Here is a 20,024-nt window from a genome sequence, read left to right as displayed (position 1 = left end):
GTTACTGGAGATCAGTAGGAGCAGGAGCAGGTATTGAAGGGAAAGCAGTCCTAAGCAGGGGGGAATCCAGTTGCATGGACAATTTCCTGTTCCTTTATTTTGGGTTAAATAGAAACTGGGAACCAATTAGGACCCCCAGTGTTCTCTCAAGAAGAGGCTGAATTCCTCTCTGAGTTCAACTTCTATTCTGACAATTGTTAGCATGTCACTTGGTGGCAGTTTGAAACTCACTAGCTCCCAAGAGCTTTGTGGACCAGGCGTTAAGACCTGGGACACATATGAGGAGGAAGAGGACACTCAAGACCACAAGATCCAAAGAGGTGAGAATCCAAATCACTGAGCACCTTCCTCTAACTCTTTAAGAGGGTAAAGAGTTTCATTAGCTGCCAATCATCTAATGATCCCTCCCCTCTTTCTTCTGCTGTGTCTGCCATCTAGTAGACATCTTGACTCTTTGTAGTGTTATAGAATCACAGAATATATATAGAATATTATAGAATCATAGAGTATCAGGAGGTCATCTAGTCTAATCCCTTGCTCAAAGCAGGACCAACACCAGCTAAATCAACACATCACTGTATGGATGTGTTGACTGTTTGGGTTTTGAAGCAAGTGTCAATAGACCCTATTGTACGATAACCAAATGGCTTTATTTCCAACCAAAGGCATATTAGGAAGGAAACCTCTCCTAGAACAGTACAGAATTGAGAGTGAATAGCACTCGGAGAAAAACAACTCTCCTAAACATCTTAAACCACTGTCCTTTCTTCATTCTCTGTTGGATAAATAGATAATAGCAAAACAGCTGTTGAGGTGATAACTAACTGCAACAGACACTGTGTATGTAGGCATTAGTAAATGAGTTTTTTGATGGTACTTGTGCACATCTAATTTCAAGGAAAGCAATTACCACCTCAGTTGTGAAGAAGAGACAATCTGATAGTGGTTCAGAGGCTGGAGGTGGCTGAAAGTGGGCTTTTATCCTTTTTACCCTTAAAAACAGGTCTTTGGCTTGATTGGGAAACACATCTGAACATCAATTTTACTCTCTAATGTATGTGTGTCTGCTGAACATCTGTAGAACAGGCGACAAGCCAGTGGCTTGGGAGAGGAGAGCTATTAATGAATGACAGTACAAAGGGTCCACAGTAAATTAAACTAACGTAATTCTTCCTACTACTCTCATTTTAAGTTTCTTTCTTCTCATAGAATCCCTGTAGGGTTTTTCTCCTTCATACCAGGCAGATACTGAATGTCTCAGAAAATATGCTATAGTCATTTGTAGGTAATTAGTTTGATTTTTTTTTAACACTTCATTTCTCAGGTCTACTTCCTAAAATCTGAATATTTTAGGATAAATATCCAGCAAAGAGTAGAATCTGTGCATTAGTTTGCTACTTGGCTATCTATAAGTAGAAATAGTTTGATGAATATTTAGGCCTGTGCAAGGGAAAAGTGTAGTACTACCTAACTAGCTAAATATTTATCAACTTACAATCTGTACGTGATTATTAAAATTACTTTTCAAAGCAGTGGTTAGAAATGTCACTGTGATGTTTTCATCATAAGAATATGTCTGCTATACATTCATATTGCAATGAATGGCGTGAACAGTTTGTCAGTTGTAACTGCCATTTCACTACTGCTTCCAAGAAGCTCTTTCTCTAATGCTGCAGGAACTTGGGAAATGCAATTGCCATGTTAATGGACAATAATCATTATTGGATAGATTATTATCCAAAAAAAGCCCCCAAAACTTTTATATAATAGAATATTCTGAGTAGGAATATTGAAAATATGCCAATTATAATTTGGTTGCATTCACACTGGGTTTGCATCTTCAGCACCATTAGACTGGCATAACAGCAGCTTCCAATCTGAATGATAATAATTTAGTTTATTTTAGCTAAGACATCTATTCTTTTAGTGATTCACACTTAGTAATTAGCTTTTGTGGTGTGCATATCTTTATATTACATTGTAATTTTCTTTTAGCTACTTAAACTGAGTCAAAAGATTAAGGCCCAGATAGTTCCCTCCACTTCAGAGAATGCAGGGTGCTCCAGTCAGACAGAGAGTAAGGAGAAGAGTGCTTCATTGTCCCTCTGTAGTTAACTTGAGGATGTGGCTGAGGGGAGAAGAGGTGGAGCCACTGTATGAAGTATTCTCCCCATCTGCAGGCATCTTCACACTTTAATGCTGAAGCTCTAATACTTGCTTCTCCTGTGTAGCCCCCTCCAGGGGGAACAGAGGGTTGTGCTGGAGTAGCATGCCTGGACAATGTCAGAGTGAATCCTGAAGGAGCCATACCATGCTCCCGGAGAGTCGAGGAGCAACCTTGTTTCAGAGGTTGACCTTGCAAAGTTTCTAACTAGTCATCAGGCTGAGACATTTTACTGCAAAGAGTGCATGGTCTGCTAAACCCACAGATTCCTTTCTTGGGAATCTATGGATTTAAAAGGTCCCCCTCCAAAATGTTGTAGCCTGATGAACTAGCTGGAAACTTTGTAAGGACAACCTCTCTGAATATCCCTCCCACAGGGATTTCCTTAGAAAGGTACAATTTGACAATACAGTTTCACTAGCAACAGAAAAACCTGAGTATGTCACTTTGGTTATATAATCTAGCTTTCTTTTGTTTTCATCATAAAAGTTCCGAAACCATGCCATCTTGAAGTTAGGGCTTAGCCACTTTATATAAATATGCTTATTAAACACTTTATGCTGTTAGGATATTAAAATATATTTGCTGTTCATTAATAGAAAGGCTGGACTTTATTATAGAAGAAGAATATTTCTATTATAACAGAAAATGCTATTTGATCTTGGGCTGTGAAATAGGGTATTCTAACCTACGAGTTTTATCATATCTCCTTTGTTCCATTCTTGTTAGCATTATGAAAGTCTTGAATAAGACTGAGCCATCTTTTAATTCTTAAACTGGCCTCTATAAAAGGGCTAGCCTGTCTTTGACCTATGTAAAAGAGAGGATCCTTAAAGGGAAGACTCCACTTTTGTTTGTCCAAATGTTGCAAGGGGAGTCTCTAGGCTATAGTCAACAATTCAAATTATATTTCTGCTTGTGTCTTAGTGTTGATTTGCATTTAAAAGGGGTTTCAATGGAGATATCAGTTCTTTGATGGGATTTATAACAAGAGACAAAGGCTAGTTAATATCTGATCTAATAGGTAAGTCCACAATGATGTGATGTAATTAGTAACCAATGGTTTGGATACCGACTGACCCTCATGTTTTCAGACTGCATAGAGTAGTGGTTCTCAAGTTATTTGATCACGCCTCCCCCCCTTACTTGTGTCTGTAGTAGTTTGACGCCACTCCCTGTGCCACAAAAGAACATATACCAGTAAAATAATCAACATGCAACTCCCACTAAATATTAAAAACAGTAAGGCATTGATTCAAACAGAGCCAATGGTCCATTGTAATAAAGCAAAATTGCAATTGTGGTTGGTGCTTACGATTAACTGTGCACACCGCATCATAGCAAATGGATTAACAACAGATGGCAACGACTTTGTATAATGCTATGCAAGCTGAATAGAAATCCATCAAAGTGCACAGCGCCGTATGAGGACCCAATATGTCTGGAGGAATCAACGTTGGTAATTATTCATTGCTGTGGGTAAAATATGAGCAGAAATTTTTTCCCCCTAAAGCTTCTCATGCTCCCCAGAATACATTCTGTGCCCCGCCCCCTGTGCCCGGAGGGCCCAACCCCCAGTCTGAGAACCTCTGGTATAGAGGATGGGCCTACTGGAGATGGGAAAAAAACAGACTGCTGAACTGGGTCAGGGAGAGAGAGTGTTTCATAAAAGAATATTATCCCGCAGGTCGGTTGAAAATAACTTGTTTACTGTAAAGTTTGTGAATAAATGTTTCAGCAGATTCCAAGACTTGATCGGGGCCTGACATAAAACAAAGTATAAAGTACTTGCCATTTCCCCCATTAAGTAAAATATAAGGCCAATAAAGTTTAATAATAAAATATAGGATTAGAAGTAGAGTAGGTAAAATGGTAAACAATAGGCCACTCAACATTTACAAAGAGATCCCAACATGTATGCTGAAACTTAAACTATATTCCACTGTAATTATACTACGGAATGTATAATGTTGTGGTCTGAAGGTTTTTTTCATATGACTTTGGGATGGCTGCACTATATGTGAATGGTGAAGCCATGAGTGAACCTTCATGGCTTTCTCAACTCCTGTAGCCCAAACTGCTGCTTCAGACTCCCTTTGCCTCAAGACTATTCTGATTCCTTTAACTGCCACCCCACACCCTGTGCTCATCACAACTGCCCTTACCTTCCATTTTGGCACACCATTAACTCCTCTCTCTTTCCCTGGCCTCCCTCTTATATTATGATGGTGACCTGAACTCTGATTTTTTTCCCCAGGCAATCTTGACTCTCCCCCATAGCATTGTCAGCCTTCCATCCCCTCTGGCAATATGAAATGTGGAGAAGGTAGTCTACCTGAACAGTTGTAAGTGGAGTATTGAAACTGTTAACCAAAGAACGCATTGGCTTTATAACTGACTTCATACCTATGTTTCTGATACTATGTGTGATGCTTCATCAGCACACTGACTTTTGCTGCTACCATGTAAGTGTCATAATATCATGACCTCAGCCTTGGAGACTTGTATGAGATAGTCTTGCTCTTTGTCTAATTGCTCTTATATAACTGGCAGAATGTGGGATCTTTGTGAACAGCAGGAAATGTCTGTCTCTCTGAGCATGCATGCTCTATTGAGAGGCCCTCTTATTTGTCTAGTTACTAGTAAGAGATCATGACAGTATGGATGACCATAATGAAAGCTGTACAATTAAAAGTGAGGTATTTAAGATGACATGAACCTATTTGATGGAAAAAGAAAAGGAGGACTTGTGGCACCTTAGAGACTAACCAATTTATTAGAGCATAAGCTTTCGTGAGCTACAGCTCACTTCCTCAGATGCATATCGTGGAAACTGCAGCAGGCTTTATATATACACAGAGAATATGAAACAATACCTATTCCCACCCCACTGTCCTGCTGGTAATAGCTTATCTAAAGTGATTTCCAGCACAAATCCAGGTTTTCTCACCCTCCACCCCCCCACACAAATTCACTCTCCTGCTGGTGATAGCCCATCCAAAGTGACAACTCTTTACACAATGTGCATGACAATCAAGCTGGGCTATTTCCTGCAGTTTCCACGATATGCATCTGAGGAAGTGAGCTGTAGCTCACGAAAGCTTATGCTCTAATAAATTGGTTAGTCTCTAAGGTGCCACAAGTCCTCCTTTTCTTTTTGCAAATACAGACTAACACGGCTGCTACTCTGAAACCTATTTGATGGAGTGTCTCTGATTCTTCTCAGAGAGGAGCTATGGGGGCAGAGTCAGTGTTGCTTAGATGACACTGATTTTTCTCTGTAATATCTATGGGGTTGGGGGAGGAGAGTAGTTGTTTTTCAAAGTAGACTCTTAATTTTGAATTTGCATGCACTTACAAGTTTTTCTAAAATGTTCTTTTAAGACTTATTCAAGAAAGTTTGCAACCTTAACTTTTGCTTAACAACTCTTTTTGTCGGGGGTTGGGGGGGAACACAACTGATGTATCTGCCATGTCTCAGTTTCTCCTCTGTGCCTGTAGAATTTTCATGTTCCACACAACAGGTATTTTAGCTAAAGTCTCTCCTGCTGGGGTTTGATTTATTGTTATTATTAAACAAAAAAATCATGCAACACTTCACCTTTTATCCAGGCTTCTCAAGTCTTTTCTGGCTCTTTTTTGCCTGGGCTTCACAACATTTCTATTCTGAGGCCTCCTAGTAATCTGGTTCCTGGGCTCCTGTCCCAGCTCTATCTGAACAGGGCACTCCACCCATTCTCAATCCAAAGCCCGAGCCACTGTCCTACCCCGGGCTGCTGCCATCCTCCTGACAGTCTCTATGAAGAACATCCTCCAAGGTCTTTCCCAGTCTTCAGTCTCTGCCAATTGAGCCAAGACTTCGACTTATATCTGCAACAATAATCATGTGTTCTTCAGTGTCATGGCATGTTCTGTCATGTGCTCTGTCTGGAAACTATACTCCTGAGCTCAGACCTTAAAAGAGCTACAGCCCTGAAACTTAGAGTACATGTCCTGTGGTAATCTAACCCTTAGACAAAGATGGTCAATTCTAGAACTGAAAATGGAGGTGATAGGGCCTCAAAGAAAAATGTCAAAGCTTTTCAAACTTGGATGCCTAAACTTACACTCCTGAATCTATGTTTAGGCACCTAAATTAGAGGCCTGATATTTTTAGCTTTGCTGAGTACTTGTATCTCTTTGTGTGGGACAGAGAAAATGGTTTCCTTTAAAAACAATGTAGTGGACTGGGGGTAAGTTGGGAGTTGTCTGTAATATTTTTGTGAATCCTCTGCATGCCTCAGTTTCCCTCTATACTTTGCATTGCTACTCAGTGGGTGAAAAAAAGGCTAAAGCTAGTCTTGGAGGAGAGCAACAGACATGAAGTTTTTGTGTGGTGTGGCTGTTTGGGGTGGAATCAATGGGTTATTAAAGGACTGTCTGAAACAACCCCATATCCATGGAGAATCCAGAAAGACAATAGGAACCCCACTGGTTAGGACATTCATACCTAGCAACCAGCAGCCAAGAGGAAGGCAGGGAAGTGGAGTGCAGGCCCCAGCTTGAGAACAAAGGGGAAAGGCATTAGGTAGCTGGAATAAAGGCTGCCCTTTGAAGAGAGAGACACAGATCTCACCTTGAACTGAGCCAGAACCAGAAAGGGATTCCATGGCATCTTGGCTGGGTGGAATGCTGATGTCACAACCCAAGGGCCCCATCCCTTAGGGGGTCCCCTGGGGAGACAAATCAGCACTGTATGTTGCTAACACTGTTGCAAGCATTACAAGGCATGTTGGGGAAGGGTTAAAGGTGTGAGTGTGGAGTGGAAGATTCTTTTGCAGGTTGCGAGAGGCCTAAAGGGGTGGTGAAGGAGAAAGGAATGGGTTAACTTGACAGTCCAGGTCTGAAGATAAGACACCGGCTTCCGCCCAAGGTTCCAGCACACAAGCGATGCTGGGCTGCCTGCCCAGAAAGACGGGGGCCTGGATTCCCCCTCCTGCCACCCCCCACCCCCCCGACCAGCCATGGAAGATTCAGCTGTACAAACCTGCAGGGGCTGCAAAACCCAGCGAGACAATGAAGGCCAGTGAGGGGGTAAGCAACTGCTGTAGTGTCCCTGAAGCTGATGTGTTTTGGGAATGCTGAAGAAGCCACTAAGGCCAGTTTGGACTGGTACAATGAGCATGGGGAACAAAGGCCCTGAAGGAAATGCCCTCAAGAGACCCCAGGACTTGAAAACCCTCCAGGGATCTGAGGGAAATCGGAGATCAACAGTGGACCCTGGATGACCTGTGCACAGGGCAGAACTCCCATCCACCCTCCCCCTCTTCTTCTTACGTTACACCCAGGCTTGACCAGCCTCACATAGTGCGGGTGTGAATATGAAAGTGGGTTAGGGCTTGGGGCACTAACGCTTTTTTCCTTCCTTTGAGTGACATGGCTCAGTCTCTGAGGTGTTGAGGCCATATGGCCTACTAAGGTAGAATGGGTCCTCTTGGGAGCCTGCCACAAAGCTGGGGTGTAGCACAGATTCTGTGGATTCTGTGGATCTGTGCTATGATCACACTTATTTTGCACAGCTCTGACTGAAAAGCTTAGTTGCAGTAGAATGCCTCAGATCCCTGGAGGGTTTTTAAGTCCTGGGGTCTCTTGAGGGCATTTCCTTCAGGGCCTTTGTTCCCCATGCTCGTTGTAACAGTCCAAACTGGCCTTAGTGACTCAGATTTATAAGTGGCCTGACGCTCTTCTTGTCATGCTGAAATCTTGTGGACTGAATCCTGTAAAATCCATTATTTTATATATATAATGGTAGTTTGTGGCCATCCTTTTCTACACTTACTAGTTACGAAAAATTCTGCTGGAGCCTTTCTTTACATTGTTCTAAATAGCTTGGCATTTGGCACTTCTTAGAATGGATGATATTGCAAGAGGCACATTTAACGTCATTGTGTGTGTGTGTGCATACACAATAATCCAGTATCAAAATAAATACATGTAACCCTTCTGCCTGTCAGAGTTGGCAGCAACAAGGGCCGGGTTCAATATCTAGGGGATCCATTCCAATAACACAATGCAAACCGGCTCGAGCCCCCACCCAGTGACCTGGGACAAATATATACCACCCCTGCTGGGTGCCTCCAAGAGGCAATACTTCCCCTCTCGCAAGCACATTGTCTGAGTGTAGCAAAAAGCCTTTTAATAACAGAGAGAAACAATGTGGCATTATGTTGGGGAAACACCACCAACAGGATTCATAACACAACCCATGAGCAAAAAAAACCCTCCCCAAGCAAATTGGGGCATGCCCTTTTCCCTTTGGTTCTTGAGTCCAGCAACCCCAAATCACCCAAAGTCCCAAAGGTCTCTGTCCCTGGTCAGGGCAGCCCCAGAGTTCGAAAGTTTATCTGCAGAGCTTTACCTCCCAACCTGGGTGGAGATGAGACGGGGGTAAGAGGCATCTGAAGCTGACCGCCCCACAGCTCCATAGGTCCTCGCTCCGCTCCGCCAGCAGCCCCACGAACTCCTTCGCTCTGCTCCGCGTCCCACCAGCAGCTCCCGCCATCCCACGAACTGCTCCACCAGCTGGTCCACAAACTGCTCCGCGTCCCACCAGCAGCTCCCGCCATCCTACGAACTGCTCCACCAGCCTGTCCACAAGGCACTCCAGCCGTCCCACAAACTGCTCCACAATATATCTTCAGGCTCCCCCACTACTTAACACAACGCTCAGTGATTTCAGCTCTTAGTCAGTTCAGCTCTTTGGTGAATTCAGCTTGTAGTAGGGGAGCCTCAGTGCTGGTGCACTATTAGCCCAAAGTGAGCTCAGCAGCCTGCAACTAGACTCCTAATGGAATCAAAATTAGCTCTGATATTCCACAGTGGAGAGAGGAGGAAGTGCAATTAGCATGTAAGGCCCTCACCAAGGGGCCCATGCCACCAAGTATTAATACTTGTCCCCAGCCTCTCTCTATTCACAGAGTTTTGGAACCCATGACCCTTGCCTAGCGAGTGCTACTTAGTTGATGGTGAGTCCCTCCATCATAACAAAAGGCCAAGTACAGTTCCAAGCACAGTTCCCATAATCAGGGTAATAACAATTTATTCTTCCTGCCCCAATAACAGAGACACTGGGGATCCCACAGCAGCCAAAGTGACCATTTGGGCAGCTATGGCCTCATTCTGGGCTGGGTGGGTGTGCCTATGCAAATGAGATCAGCCCCTGAAGTTCTTTTCCACAACTTGCCACACCTCACCACCAGATGTCAGGGTGGAGCTCATCCTGACACTGCTTACATACAAATAAATAGACCTAAATCTCAGATTAATATTTTATGCAAGTGAAATTGCTACCACTGTCAACTTCCTTTCTCAGGCCAATTCATTAATTATTGTACTGTAGCTGTCTAACTTGGGCCTCATTCCTGCAATGATATTGAAAACAAATATTTGCAGAGAGCTTCCCTAAAGCCAATGAGGCTCTGCACGGAAGGATCCACACTGAAGTCAGTAGATTTTTTTTTTGATGGGGGGTGTTAAAGAATCCTACTAGATGTGATTGATGTCTCAGGATTGGGGTCCTAGACTGTAAGCTCATTAGGGCAGGGGCCTCTACTTATTATGTGTCAGTAAAGCCCTAAATGCACATCACCCTACAGATAATAAAAATAATGAATTTCAATCCTTTCTAAAGTGAAAAGAGGATTATATTCAGGCTTCCAAGCTTGAGTTTGATGAGATGTGATGCTAAGATGACAGGGAGTCCAATGTGTGGATATGTTTTTTCACATTAGCAACTGCTGTCCCAAACTGTATTATAGTGTGTGATATTAAACAGCTGCCTCATTTTACCCTAAATGTAGGAGTAGTGGATTTTATATCACTTTTAAAATTGTAAGGCATTTTCAAAGCTTTGAGAAGAAAGGCACGCAAGCTGTAAAATAGTAGCACTGAAAAACTTCATGGTAGTTGGGTTTGATCTGCAATAATTTGCTAATGCAATACAAAGTTGCTGACATCATATAATGCTTGTTCTTGGCACTTTTATATCACATTATCCAACCACCATTTCCTATTATTTAAATACCAAATTGGTCAAGTCAGTAATTTGAGTCTATCCCCAGCATGTACTGGTGAAATATTATGCGAATAGCTGCCATGATTAATATTTACAACCAGTACCTTTCCAGGAGGAAAAAAAACTATATTATATAGATATAGTTGTATAGATGTATAAAAATAAAGGTATTCTGCCAACACATTAACCTACAATGTATATCAAATCATCTGGTGGCTTTGAAAGCTGGATGTGGTAGTATTTCTTGCCCATTTACTTTTGCCACTGTGAGGGAAGAAATAAAAGTTATTTAGGGTCACTGAAAGAATTCTTTGAGAGTCGTTCATCGTTAATAAAATTACACTCAGGAAGTTTAGGATGGATGAAAAAGGGAAAGTTTTATAAACTACGCAGGCATTCTTCCTGTAGGGATTATACACAGGATATACACTGGGATGTAGCACATTAGGGATTGTGGTTTTTGTCTTCATTTTTTGTGTCTTAAATGTATGATTCATACCATTATAAATGAAAGGCACCTGCACCCAATGGGACACTCACATCCACATTTAATTGAACCATTCATTGCTCTGTGTAAACATGTTCACAATGAACCAAGGAATACAGTTAGTGGTGGGTGTAAACTTTAATGCAAAGGGTATCCTCATCATGTATGCAGTGTAGTTGTAGCTATGGATATTAGAGGGACAAGGTGGGGGATTTAATATCCTCTTTTATAGAACCAACTTGTATTTAGTCAGAGAGACAAGGGCATTGGATGACGTACACCATATCTTGTGATAGGCAAGTGTTAGATCCATGGATCTCGAAAGGTGTGTTGTGGGGGGTGTTTTCAGGTTTTGCATCTACTGTTCTGGGAGGGTCTGGTGCCGCTTTGAGTTGGTGTGTCCTGGTCTGTGGGGAGCTTGCTTCTGATGATCAGCTTGGAGAGGCTGGGGTTTGTTTAAAGGCCAGAAGTGGAGATTCTGGAAAGATGTCTTTCAGGATGGGGTTCCCATCGAGTATGGGTTGTAGTTGTTTGTTGTTACCCTGTATGGGCTCCAGTGTGGGGTGGTAGGTGAAAACTAAGGGTGTGCAGTTGTGGGGGGTTTCATTTCTGTATACAATCTGCAACTCACTATCCCCCTCTCTTTATCCTATGACTGCAGAGGTGTTAAAAGGCCACTCTGCCTTGAATGGTTCCTTACAATATGTGCTAACTACTTATATTAAATCTGTTCCACCTTGCATTTTGCTGTGATACTGGGAATACCTTTCCCAGACCTGAAGAAGAGCTCTGTGTGGCTCAAAAGCTGCTCCAATAAAAATGCTACTTCACCCACTGTGTGTCTGTCATTATCCTGGTGCTTCATAGTACCCTTCAAGGCATGTAAGTATTGCTGTAGCCCTTTAACAGGTGGATAAATTGCATTTCTGAGACATTGAGTTGTGACTGTAATTTCCTATTATATTCTTGAAAATCCTTATATTGAATGCAAATTTTATGTAGTATTGTGGGACTGGATGTAACTTCTCTGGAGGAACACATGGGCAATGTAAACCTTGGAAAATGTTATAAGCTTCAAAGGACTATTTTAAACAATGCGCCAAATAAGAAGGAACTTTTGGGGCAAACAAAATTAAGCGTGTATCCTAGGAAATACCCAAATGCAAATTCCCACCTCCTGACCCAGCCTTTTGAAGCTATGCCCTGAGAAGAGAACCATTGTCTGTTGATTACCTATTCCCAGAATCTGAAGGTCAAAGGTTGAAACTATATAAAGCAGAGACTGACTAATTTATGGGTGTGTTTTGTTCTGAACTGAAGCAGTTGTGAACATATAACCACAGAAAAACTCATTTTATGGGTCTTGAAGGACTGATCACCTACTGGAGCCTTTGTTGGAGTTGGGGTTGATCTCTGGTAAGCTTATTAGCATGTGAGTAGGTTCTTTTATTGTTTTCATATGTTTTCTCCGTAATGCTTTCACCTTAAGAATAAATGTGCTTGCTTAGAAAGAGCTGTGTGGTAACTTGTAATTCTGGGCATTACAACTGTTCATAGCTCTTAGAAGAAAGGAAAACACTGACACAGGCCTCTTTAGGCAGTCTGGCTTGCTGGGGAACTCACAGTGTAGGCAGAGAACTGTGCAGCTTGGGGAAAAAACCTGGTCAGGAAGGAGACAGATGCGATTCTCCACCCAAGAGAGGTGATGGCTGAGGAGTCAGGAGTCTACAGTAGGTGCTCTTGATGGATCATGGAGGGGAAATACAGGTGCAGTTGCCTTAAACTGTGATGTGCGTGCCTCGCTCGAAGGTACCCAATGAATAAGGCTATATCTACACTGCAGCTGGGGACCGTGCTTGCCCATGTGGCAAGATTAGACACACGCTAGCTCTGTTTATGTTACTGTGCTAAAAATAACCATGTAGCAGTGGGAAAAGTGATTAATGACGGAGTTCCTTGCTGCTTAATGTAACCAATAATCTACTGTACTTACAACTTAAAGAAATGTATATTAATTTAGTCATTTTTGTTGATGTCCTCAGACAATAGGACCAGTATGATGTGTACAGGGTAAGGTTACTACGGAAAAACTGAGACACAGCCAGGTTATAAATCTTGCCTGGGCTGGGCTGGGGCACTGTAAAGTGAAGGCTTAAAGGGACTAGGAATGCAGATCCTTAAGAAGGGGTCCTTCCAAGATACAATTGAGGCATGTTGATGAGGATGGTTTGAAGAAGTTTATGCTGTTGCTGTCTGATGTACTTAAGTTTAGTGGCTAACAAGAGGATGTTAGCCTCCAGGGCTGATCATGGGGTACCATTGGACTTGCATATGGAGTAGGAGCGTCTGCAGGTATTTTGTGAGTTCCATTTTAGACATGCAGAACTGAAAATGTGGCCCTTTAAATTCAGGCTGTTGTGTTTTTTTGTTTTTTTTGTACCAAAGCTAATGCATAAACCTCTGGGCAGAGCGGAGGGTAGGGAAAAGGATTAGAATGAAAGTTCTGGCATAGTCTAAATGATATGTGCATTAGAGAGTGCTGTTCTTCGGCCATTCTTTTTCAGCTTGTATAAATGAGTAGTATTTCCTGTCTTGTTGCTCCTTATGCACTAAAAAGTATCCATAGACGTACTATTAGAGTGAAGAGTGAACTCTGAAAAACATTCTGGTTCCTTGAGAACTATTCTCCTATATTCACCTCATATAACACCTTCTCATTACAAATGTTGTTCAAGTCAAACCAGTCCGGTAGTGAGTCTCCTCTAAATAAACTTTCTTTTGGTCTTAAAGTCTATTCGCTGTCTCTCTATTTGCTTTCCTCTTTTGTGCAACTAAGATTTATGAAGGGCTGCTGTTATGGTGCTGTGTGTCTTCTTACATCAGCGTCTTTATACTCAAGTCCTTGGAGCACAGAATTTAGAGTGGCCATAAAATACCTTTCAAATGTTCTGAATCTGATACAGACAACCAACAGAATAAATGGGTAGTTCCATTAACCTCTACATGGAACTACAGCTCCTGACTAATTGAAATTAGAGTGGGGGCCAAACCAACCCCCCTATTCCAAAATCTCAGAACTTGGAGGAAATTCTTGACATAGTATCTTGTTACCCCTGTCTGTTCTGGGTCAAGCCAATTCTGGATTTGAGCAACACTGATCTCCAAGGATGTTTGAATATGGCTCCAAAATGTGTGGCTCTTGCCATTCTCTAATTAAAATATGAAAACACCTTGCAAATCTAAGTAGGCATTTCCTCTGTATGAATTAGTAGTTTGACATTTTTTAGTCAGCAGCCTTGTCATAACTGGGTTTTCCTAGTCCTTCCAATTAAGATGCTTGATTTTTTTGTCTTTCTACTTGGCTCCCTGTTTTGGCATGAGATTCATTTCGGAATTTGATAGGGAAAGCTTCCATATGAGGCTCTTCTATTCAGTCTGCTATGGGTCTTGTATGGAAAGGACAGCATACAAAGAAGGAACAGGACCTTTTTTAGATGGCTTCCCTTGAGAAGTGAACAGCCTTGTCACCCAGAATAACTTGAGTTTACTCTATGTACCCACAGCCACCCAAAAAGCAACTTTTAGGGGACCAAACTGGAAGAATGTGAACCACTGAAACCAATGTGCAAAAATGCAGCAAGTTTCTACAAAATGTGAAAAAGTGAATTTCAGACTTTGGACTGCTTCAGCTGTAATCCAAGAGTGTATCTCTCTTGGGAGCCACATTTCCCATTGTTATAGCACATTGGATTAGATTTTAATTGATCTCTTGTTCTTTCTTTCCTGGGCAGAATGAAGGCTTTGAACATGAATACTTGCTCATAAACTAAATGGTTTCAGCTGTTGCCACTGCACATAATTTCTACGAAGAATTTTGTCAGTTGTTTAGGGATTTCTCGGTTTTTATGGAGAAGGAAGGCTGTATGTTAACCCAGGTGACTGCAACAAATGTGGAATATTGGGGAAAAGTCACTATCCAATAAATGTGTCCAGTTTTGGGCCCCACACTTCAAGAAGGATGTGGATAAATTGGACAGAGTCCAGCGAAGGGCAACAAAAATGATTAGGGGTCTGGAACACATGACTTATGAGGAGAGGCTGAGGGAGCTGGGATTGTTTAGCCTGCAGAAGAGAAGAATGAGGGGGGATTTGATAGCTGCTTTCAACTACCTGAAAGGGGGTTCCAAAGAGGATGGCTCTAGACTGTTCTCAATGGTAGCAGATGACAGAACGAGGAGTAATGGTCTCAAGTTGCAGTGGGGGAGGTTTAGATTGGATATTAGGAAAAACTTTTTCACTAAGAGGGTGGTGAAACACTGGAATGCGTTACCTAGGGAGGTGGTAGAATCTCCTTCCTTAGAGGTTTTTAAGGTCAGGCTTGACAAAGCCCTGGCTGGGATGATTTAACTGGGAATTGGTCCTGCTTCGAGCAGGGGGTTGGACTAGATGACCTTCTGGGGTCCCTTCCAACCCTGATATTCTATGATTCTATGACACAAGACAAGACTGCAGGCAGGATCATATTTAATCTGATTTAAAAGATCCTTTAACACTACATATAATATATTTTACTATTGCTTAAATTGCATATGTAGTATAGACAGAGCTAGGAGCATTGCCTACAGGTAGGATTGCCCAGCACTTCCAATTATAAAACCTGTTTTCAGTTGGTTGTAATTTTACTACATTTACTACATTTTAACCATTTGGGCTAAAAGCATTTCCATGCTGGGTGTCTGCCGTGGGTTGAATTTTCTTGAAAAGTTCCAGCTAAATAGGTACAGCTGTTTCTGAGAACAGGATTAGGGAATATGTGTTGTTTTGCCTATGTTGGCTTTCTGACAACCATTTTGTGGATAAGATCTAGTATTCCAGGTTTTGAAGAAAAGGTTTGAAATTTGGAGGTGTTGGCCTTTGTGTGCTGCTCCTCTGGAAAAAACCACCCAAACCAAATGACAAGCCTTTGAAAAACCTACATTTACATGGCCAGCAGGGCCATGTTAAAGTTTGGCAGCTAAATTTTTTGAAAATTCCTCCTGTACTGAATATGCCTCCATCCTCTCTCACACCTAGGGCTTCAGGACTTTCCCTGCAACTGCTGCTCCTAGCTGCTGTGAACCAATGTGGCATCAGGCGCCTGAACTGACAACAGGGAGACTGGCTCTCCTGTGCTTTTGTTGCTTTCCCTGCTGACACTCAAGCATCATGGCGGAGAAAGCAGACTGACTGAAATGCCGAGGGGACAAAGAAGCCATAATTGATGTGGAGGAGTGGGAGAGTGACAGAGGGAGTATATTGGGACAAGGAGCCTGAAAGGTGCGGAGACGAGGATTGTGAGCCACTGAGGGGATGGGGATGCAGAGATGAGACAAGGAGCTGGGGGTGGGAAGATGGGACCTGCATGGGCAAGAAAATGGGACAAGAAGGCAGGGGGAGACACTTGGGCTGGGTGGAGGTAAAACTGGGACTCACATGGGGAGTCTAGAAGGGGAGAATGGCAATGTCTGGGAAGACAAATTGGGACTTGGATGAGGAGCCTGAGGAAGGTGGAGATGGGACTGTGATGAGGAGCTGGGGTGGAGGGGAAGAGACAGGCGTTGGACAAGGATAGGGGAAGACAGATTCTGCCATATCAAAGAAATCATTCCCCAGTAGAAATGGTGCAAAATTGTGGGCCCCTGTTGCAACAGTCAGTTCAGCCTGCAAATTACCAATGTGACGATATAGACATGAACTGTGACCGTCTAGATCATTGTTGCAACCAAGGTCCTATATTTGCACCAAATCTTGTACAAAGGAGGTCAAGTTAGATTTCTGTAGAAAGCTTGTAATTTGATGGTTATGATTATGCCGTCTGTATGCATGTATCATTTTTGTATTTGAAGTTATGAATATAGGCTATGTACTTGTATCTCAATGTGTTTTATTCTAAGTAGTCTCAGTGAAGCATTTGGTCAGCTTCTTGAGAAAGGACTATTCTCAATAAGTGCCCAGTCAAGAAACACTTAATTGACAATGGACTCTGGGAGACGAGAATCCACATCTGAGCTTTCCTGGGAACGTTCAAACTAACAAGTAAACAATGGTGTCGGCCTGCAAAAAGCTGAATCGTTCATGGACATGTGACTTGCCCAGGTGGCTACAAACTCTATCTTGTTGCTGTGAATTTGCAGAGAAGAACAAAGGGGTTTCCATCCACAAGAGAGAGAATATAAAAGGCTCCGGAGGCCCCTCCATTTTGTCTTCAATGGACTTGTGTTTTATTCAAGAGAGAGCCTCTCCAACCCCAAGAGATGCCTGAAAGAAACTGGAACAAAGGACAGTAACTACAGGGGTGTGAGTGATTGCTGGACCCAGACTAGGAAGGAGTCCATTCTGTGAAAGAAGCTTATTGGAACATCTCTGGGGGTGAGATTTCATCTGTCATCAGTTTCTTAATGTATTAAGCTTAGACTTGTGTGTTTTGTTTTATTTTGCTTGGTAACTTACTTTGTTCTGTTTGTTATTACCTGGAACCACTTAAATCCTACTTTTTACATTTAATAAAATCACTTTTGCTTATTAATTAACCCAGAGTAAGTAATTAATACCTGGGGGAGCAAACAGCTGTGCATATCTCTCTATCAGTGTTATAGAGGGTGGACAATTTATGCGTTTACTCTGTATAAAGCTTATACAGAGCAAAACGGATTTATTTGGGGTTTGGATCCCATTGGGAACTGGGTATCTGGGTGCTGGAGACAGGAATACCTGTTAAGTGGTTTTCAGTTAAAGCCTTCAGCTTTGTGGGACGTGGTTCAGTCCTGGGTCTGTGTTTGTAGCAGGCCAGCGTGTCTGGCTCAACAAGGCAGGGTACTGAAGTCCCAAGCTGGCAGGGAAAATGGGCTCAGAGGTAGTCTCAGCACATTAGGTGGCAGTCCCAGTCTATGACACAACCCACCATGCCCTCCTTTCTGTTCCTGCGGTCACGCGCCTCATTCACTGTACACCTTATTTGCAGCTTCTGCAATAAATGACACAGGGCCCTAAAGACAACTGTTTCCATTACTACACAGCCCTGATTTCATGCCCAGAACTTGGTCTATCCTGTACACTGAATGAGGCACTGATCACATGGAAATAATAGGATGTGATCATGAAATTTAAAGACTATCATAATGCATATGGATAAGGGGGCTGAATTAAGGTGGGTTTCTCTGTTTTTTACACACACACACACACACACACACACACACACACACTTTCCTTATACATAAGCAAAATTTTCAAGAGGTTTGCTAGATTAAGCTGGTATACCAATCTATATAAGGAATCTTTTTGCACTTTTGGAACTAAAATGTAAACGTTCTATTTATATTCCTAAACAACATTGTCTTAAGTATTTGCAAATACATCCCTGTGTAACACCATGTAACAGAACTCCTTTAGAGATAACCGCTCCAATCTCTCCTAACTGTATTCACTCATTCGAACCTCCCAGTTATATTTCTTCGTGGGAATTAACGCAGAAGTTGGAATGGAATGCTGGTCTGTAATTATAGATGGAACAAAATAGAATCCTGAAGTACCACACTGTTTTTTCTACTGTACAGTTCGACTTAATACATTATGATCTACAAAATTTGTGTGACTCCACCCAATGTGCACAACTAACATATCACAGAATATGTTGAAGATGCAAGACAGGAGATGCACGCTATTTGCTATTGTGCTTATTTGCAAAATTTCTAGCAGTTCATAACAAATGTTTTATTTTAGATGTCACAAAATCAAATCCTTTTTATATTCCATGATTTCCATATTAGGCTGGAATTCCAAAGGAAATTAATAAGGGCCTTTGTGTCTGAGGAGTTTTGTAATGCGGCTATGATTACCACTAAGAATGTTTTTCTTAAAAGCTGGATGTCCACACATGCCCTATTGGTAAACCACTAGGCTGCTGAATTAAGATTTTATTTACCACTGGAATAAATAAACTACCCCAGTGTGCACATACTTAGGAACCACATGTGGGAACCGTTCGTGGACTATATCGGTATCAGTTGAGTTGTTTGATATTTGAAAGATGTTTGATAAATGTGGGAAATGTACCCGTATAATCTATAACCTTGCCTTTCCAATGTGTTCCTTTGTATGTCTTGGTCTCAGTGAGACTGAAATTATTTTATTGCCCTATCCATCATGTTTTGAAGCTGTTGTTCGGGAAATTTCTATTCTTTTGCTCAGTTATTGCTAGGGAAATTTCTTTTCTTCCACTTGGTTATAGCACTGATTGATTGCTTTGATCTTAGTACAGTAAAAATATCTGAAACAGCTTGAGATATTCATAGGGAAAGAACATACATGGCAGATATATACTTCCTTTTATGAATCCCTTTTCATTTTTATATGATTTAATTATAGTTCTCTTAAAATAATCTAATTTTTAAAAGGATCTATGATTATACATTATGTAGAAGTTTGGAAACAGAAGTTTTAAATATATATATATAAATCTCCCTGATTCAATGATTTATTTCTGAATAGCTACTTGATGACATAGGTAATGAGGAATGAAATGTTGAAAGTATTTTTACAGAATATTTTTAATAACTGATAATTTTTCTATCAGTTACTTATGGTCATAAAAGTTTGATATTATATTTAAAAAAATACTTGATTGTTGGCTTGCACTGGCTGATACACCTGTCATAATATCTGTTTACAATATGTACATTTTTTCTGCCAAGTTAGCTCATAGTTTACAATGTGGTTAATACTGAATTTGCAGCATGGCATGATTTTATACAACAATCTGCACTGTATGAAACCAAATAAATTATGTTAACTGTATTGAGAATGTTATTAAGCTGCAGCTATGCATACGGATATTGGACATATATTGCAGAAGTGTAACTAAAAATAAAATTTATACAATTAATCATTTTGAAGTGAATTTTACTTCTCTGTGTGTATTTTTGTTCAGGGTAATTAGCTAACCACAGTTTGTTTATGTAAGGTGTGTGTAATCTGTTTATAGAACATAGCAGCTGACATAATGTAGTTCTTGGCAAGCTGTCACATTCCCTTCCCTCAAGCAACAGTTGAAATGATAAAATAACATTTAGATGAATAACTCCCCAACAGGTAAAAATCATTACAACCCGCGTTCTCCAATAATATTTTCAATCCACCTTGTTAAAAACTTTTTGTAGAAATAGGCGTAGGTACAGTTTGATTTGCTTCAACAGAAGAACAATGCTTCAGTCAGTCTGGGATACCCAGAAATGTGGTTGAAGTAAGTTTACTGCTATTGAGAAGTGTATCCATTGTAGACCAAG

General features: G+C 41.5%; 1 protein-coding gene across 1 annotated transcript in view; it reads left to right on the top strand.

The window, feature by feature from the left end:
• The window catches only part of LOC311515457 (uncharacterized protein C8orf34 homolog), a 355,940-nt gene extending 338,735 nt beyond the window's left edge, over positions 1–17,205 (top strand). The window contains exon 14 of the mRNA XM_084618532.1: positions 15,778–17,205. Coding sequence (XP_084474658.1) covers positions 15,778–15,812 — 35 coding nt within the window. The 3' untranslated portion in view covers positions 15,813–17,205. The remainder of the gene's footprint in view (positions 1–15,777) is intronic.
• Positions 17,206–20,024: the final 2,819 nt, after the last annotated feature.

The sequence above is a fragment of the Lepidochelys olivacea genome, assembly GCF_965140295.1.
Source record: "Lepidochelys olivacea isolate rLepOli2 genome assembly, chromosome: 2".
In the NCBI taxonomy this organism is placed as follows: Eukaryota; Metazoa; Chordata; order Testudines; family Cheloniidae; genus Lepidochelys; species Lepidochelys olivacea.
The sequence above is the reverse complement of the archived record's forward strand: the minus strand, read 5'-3'. Positions and strand labels throughout refer to the sequence as shown.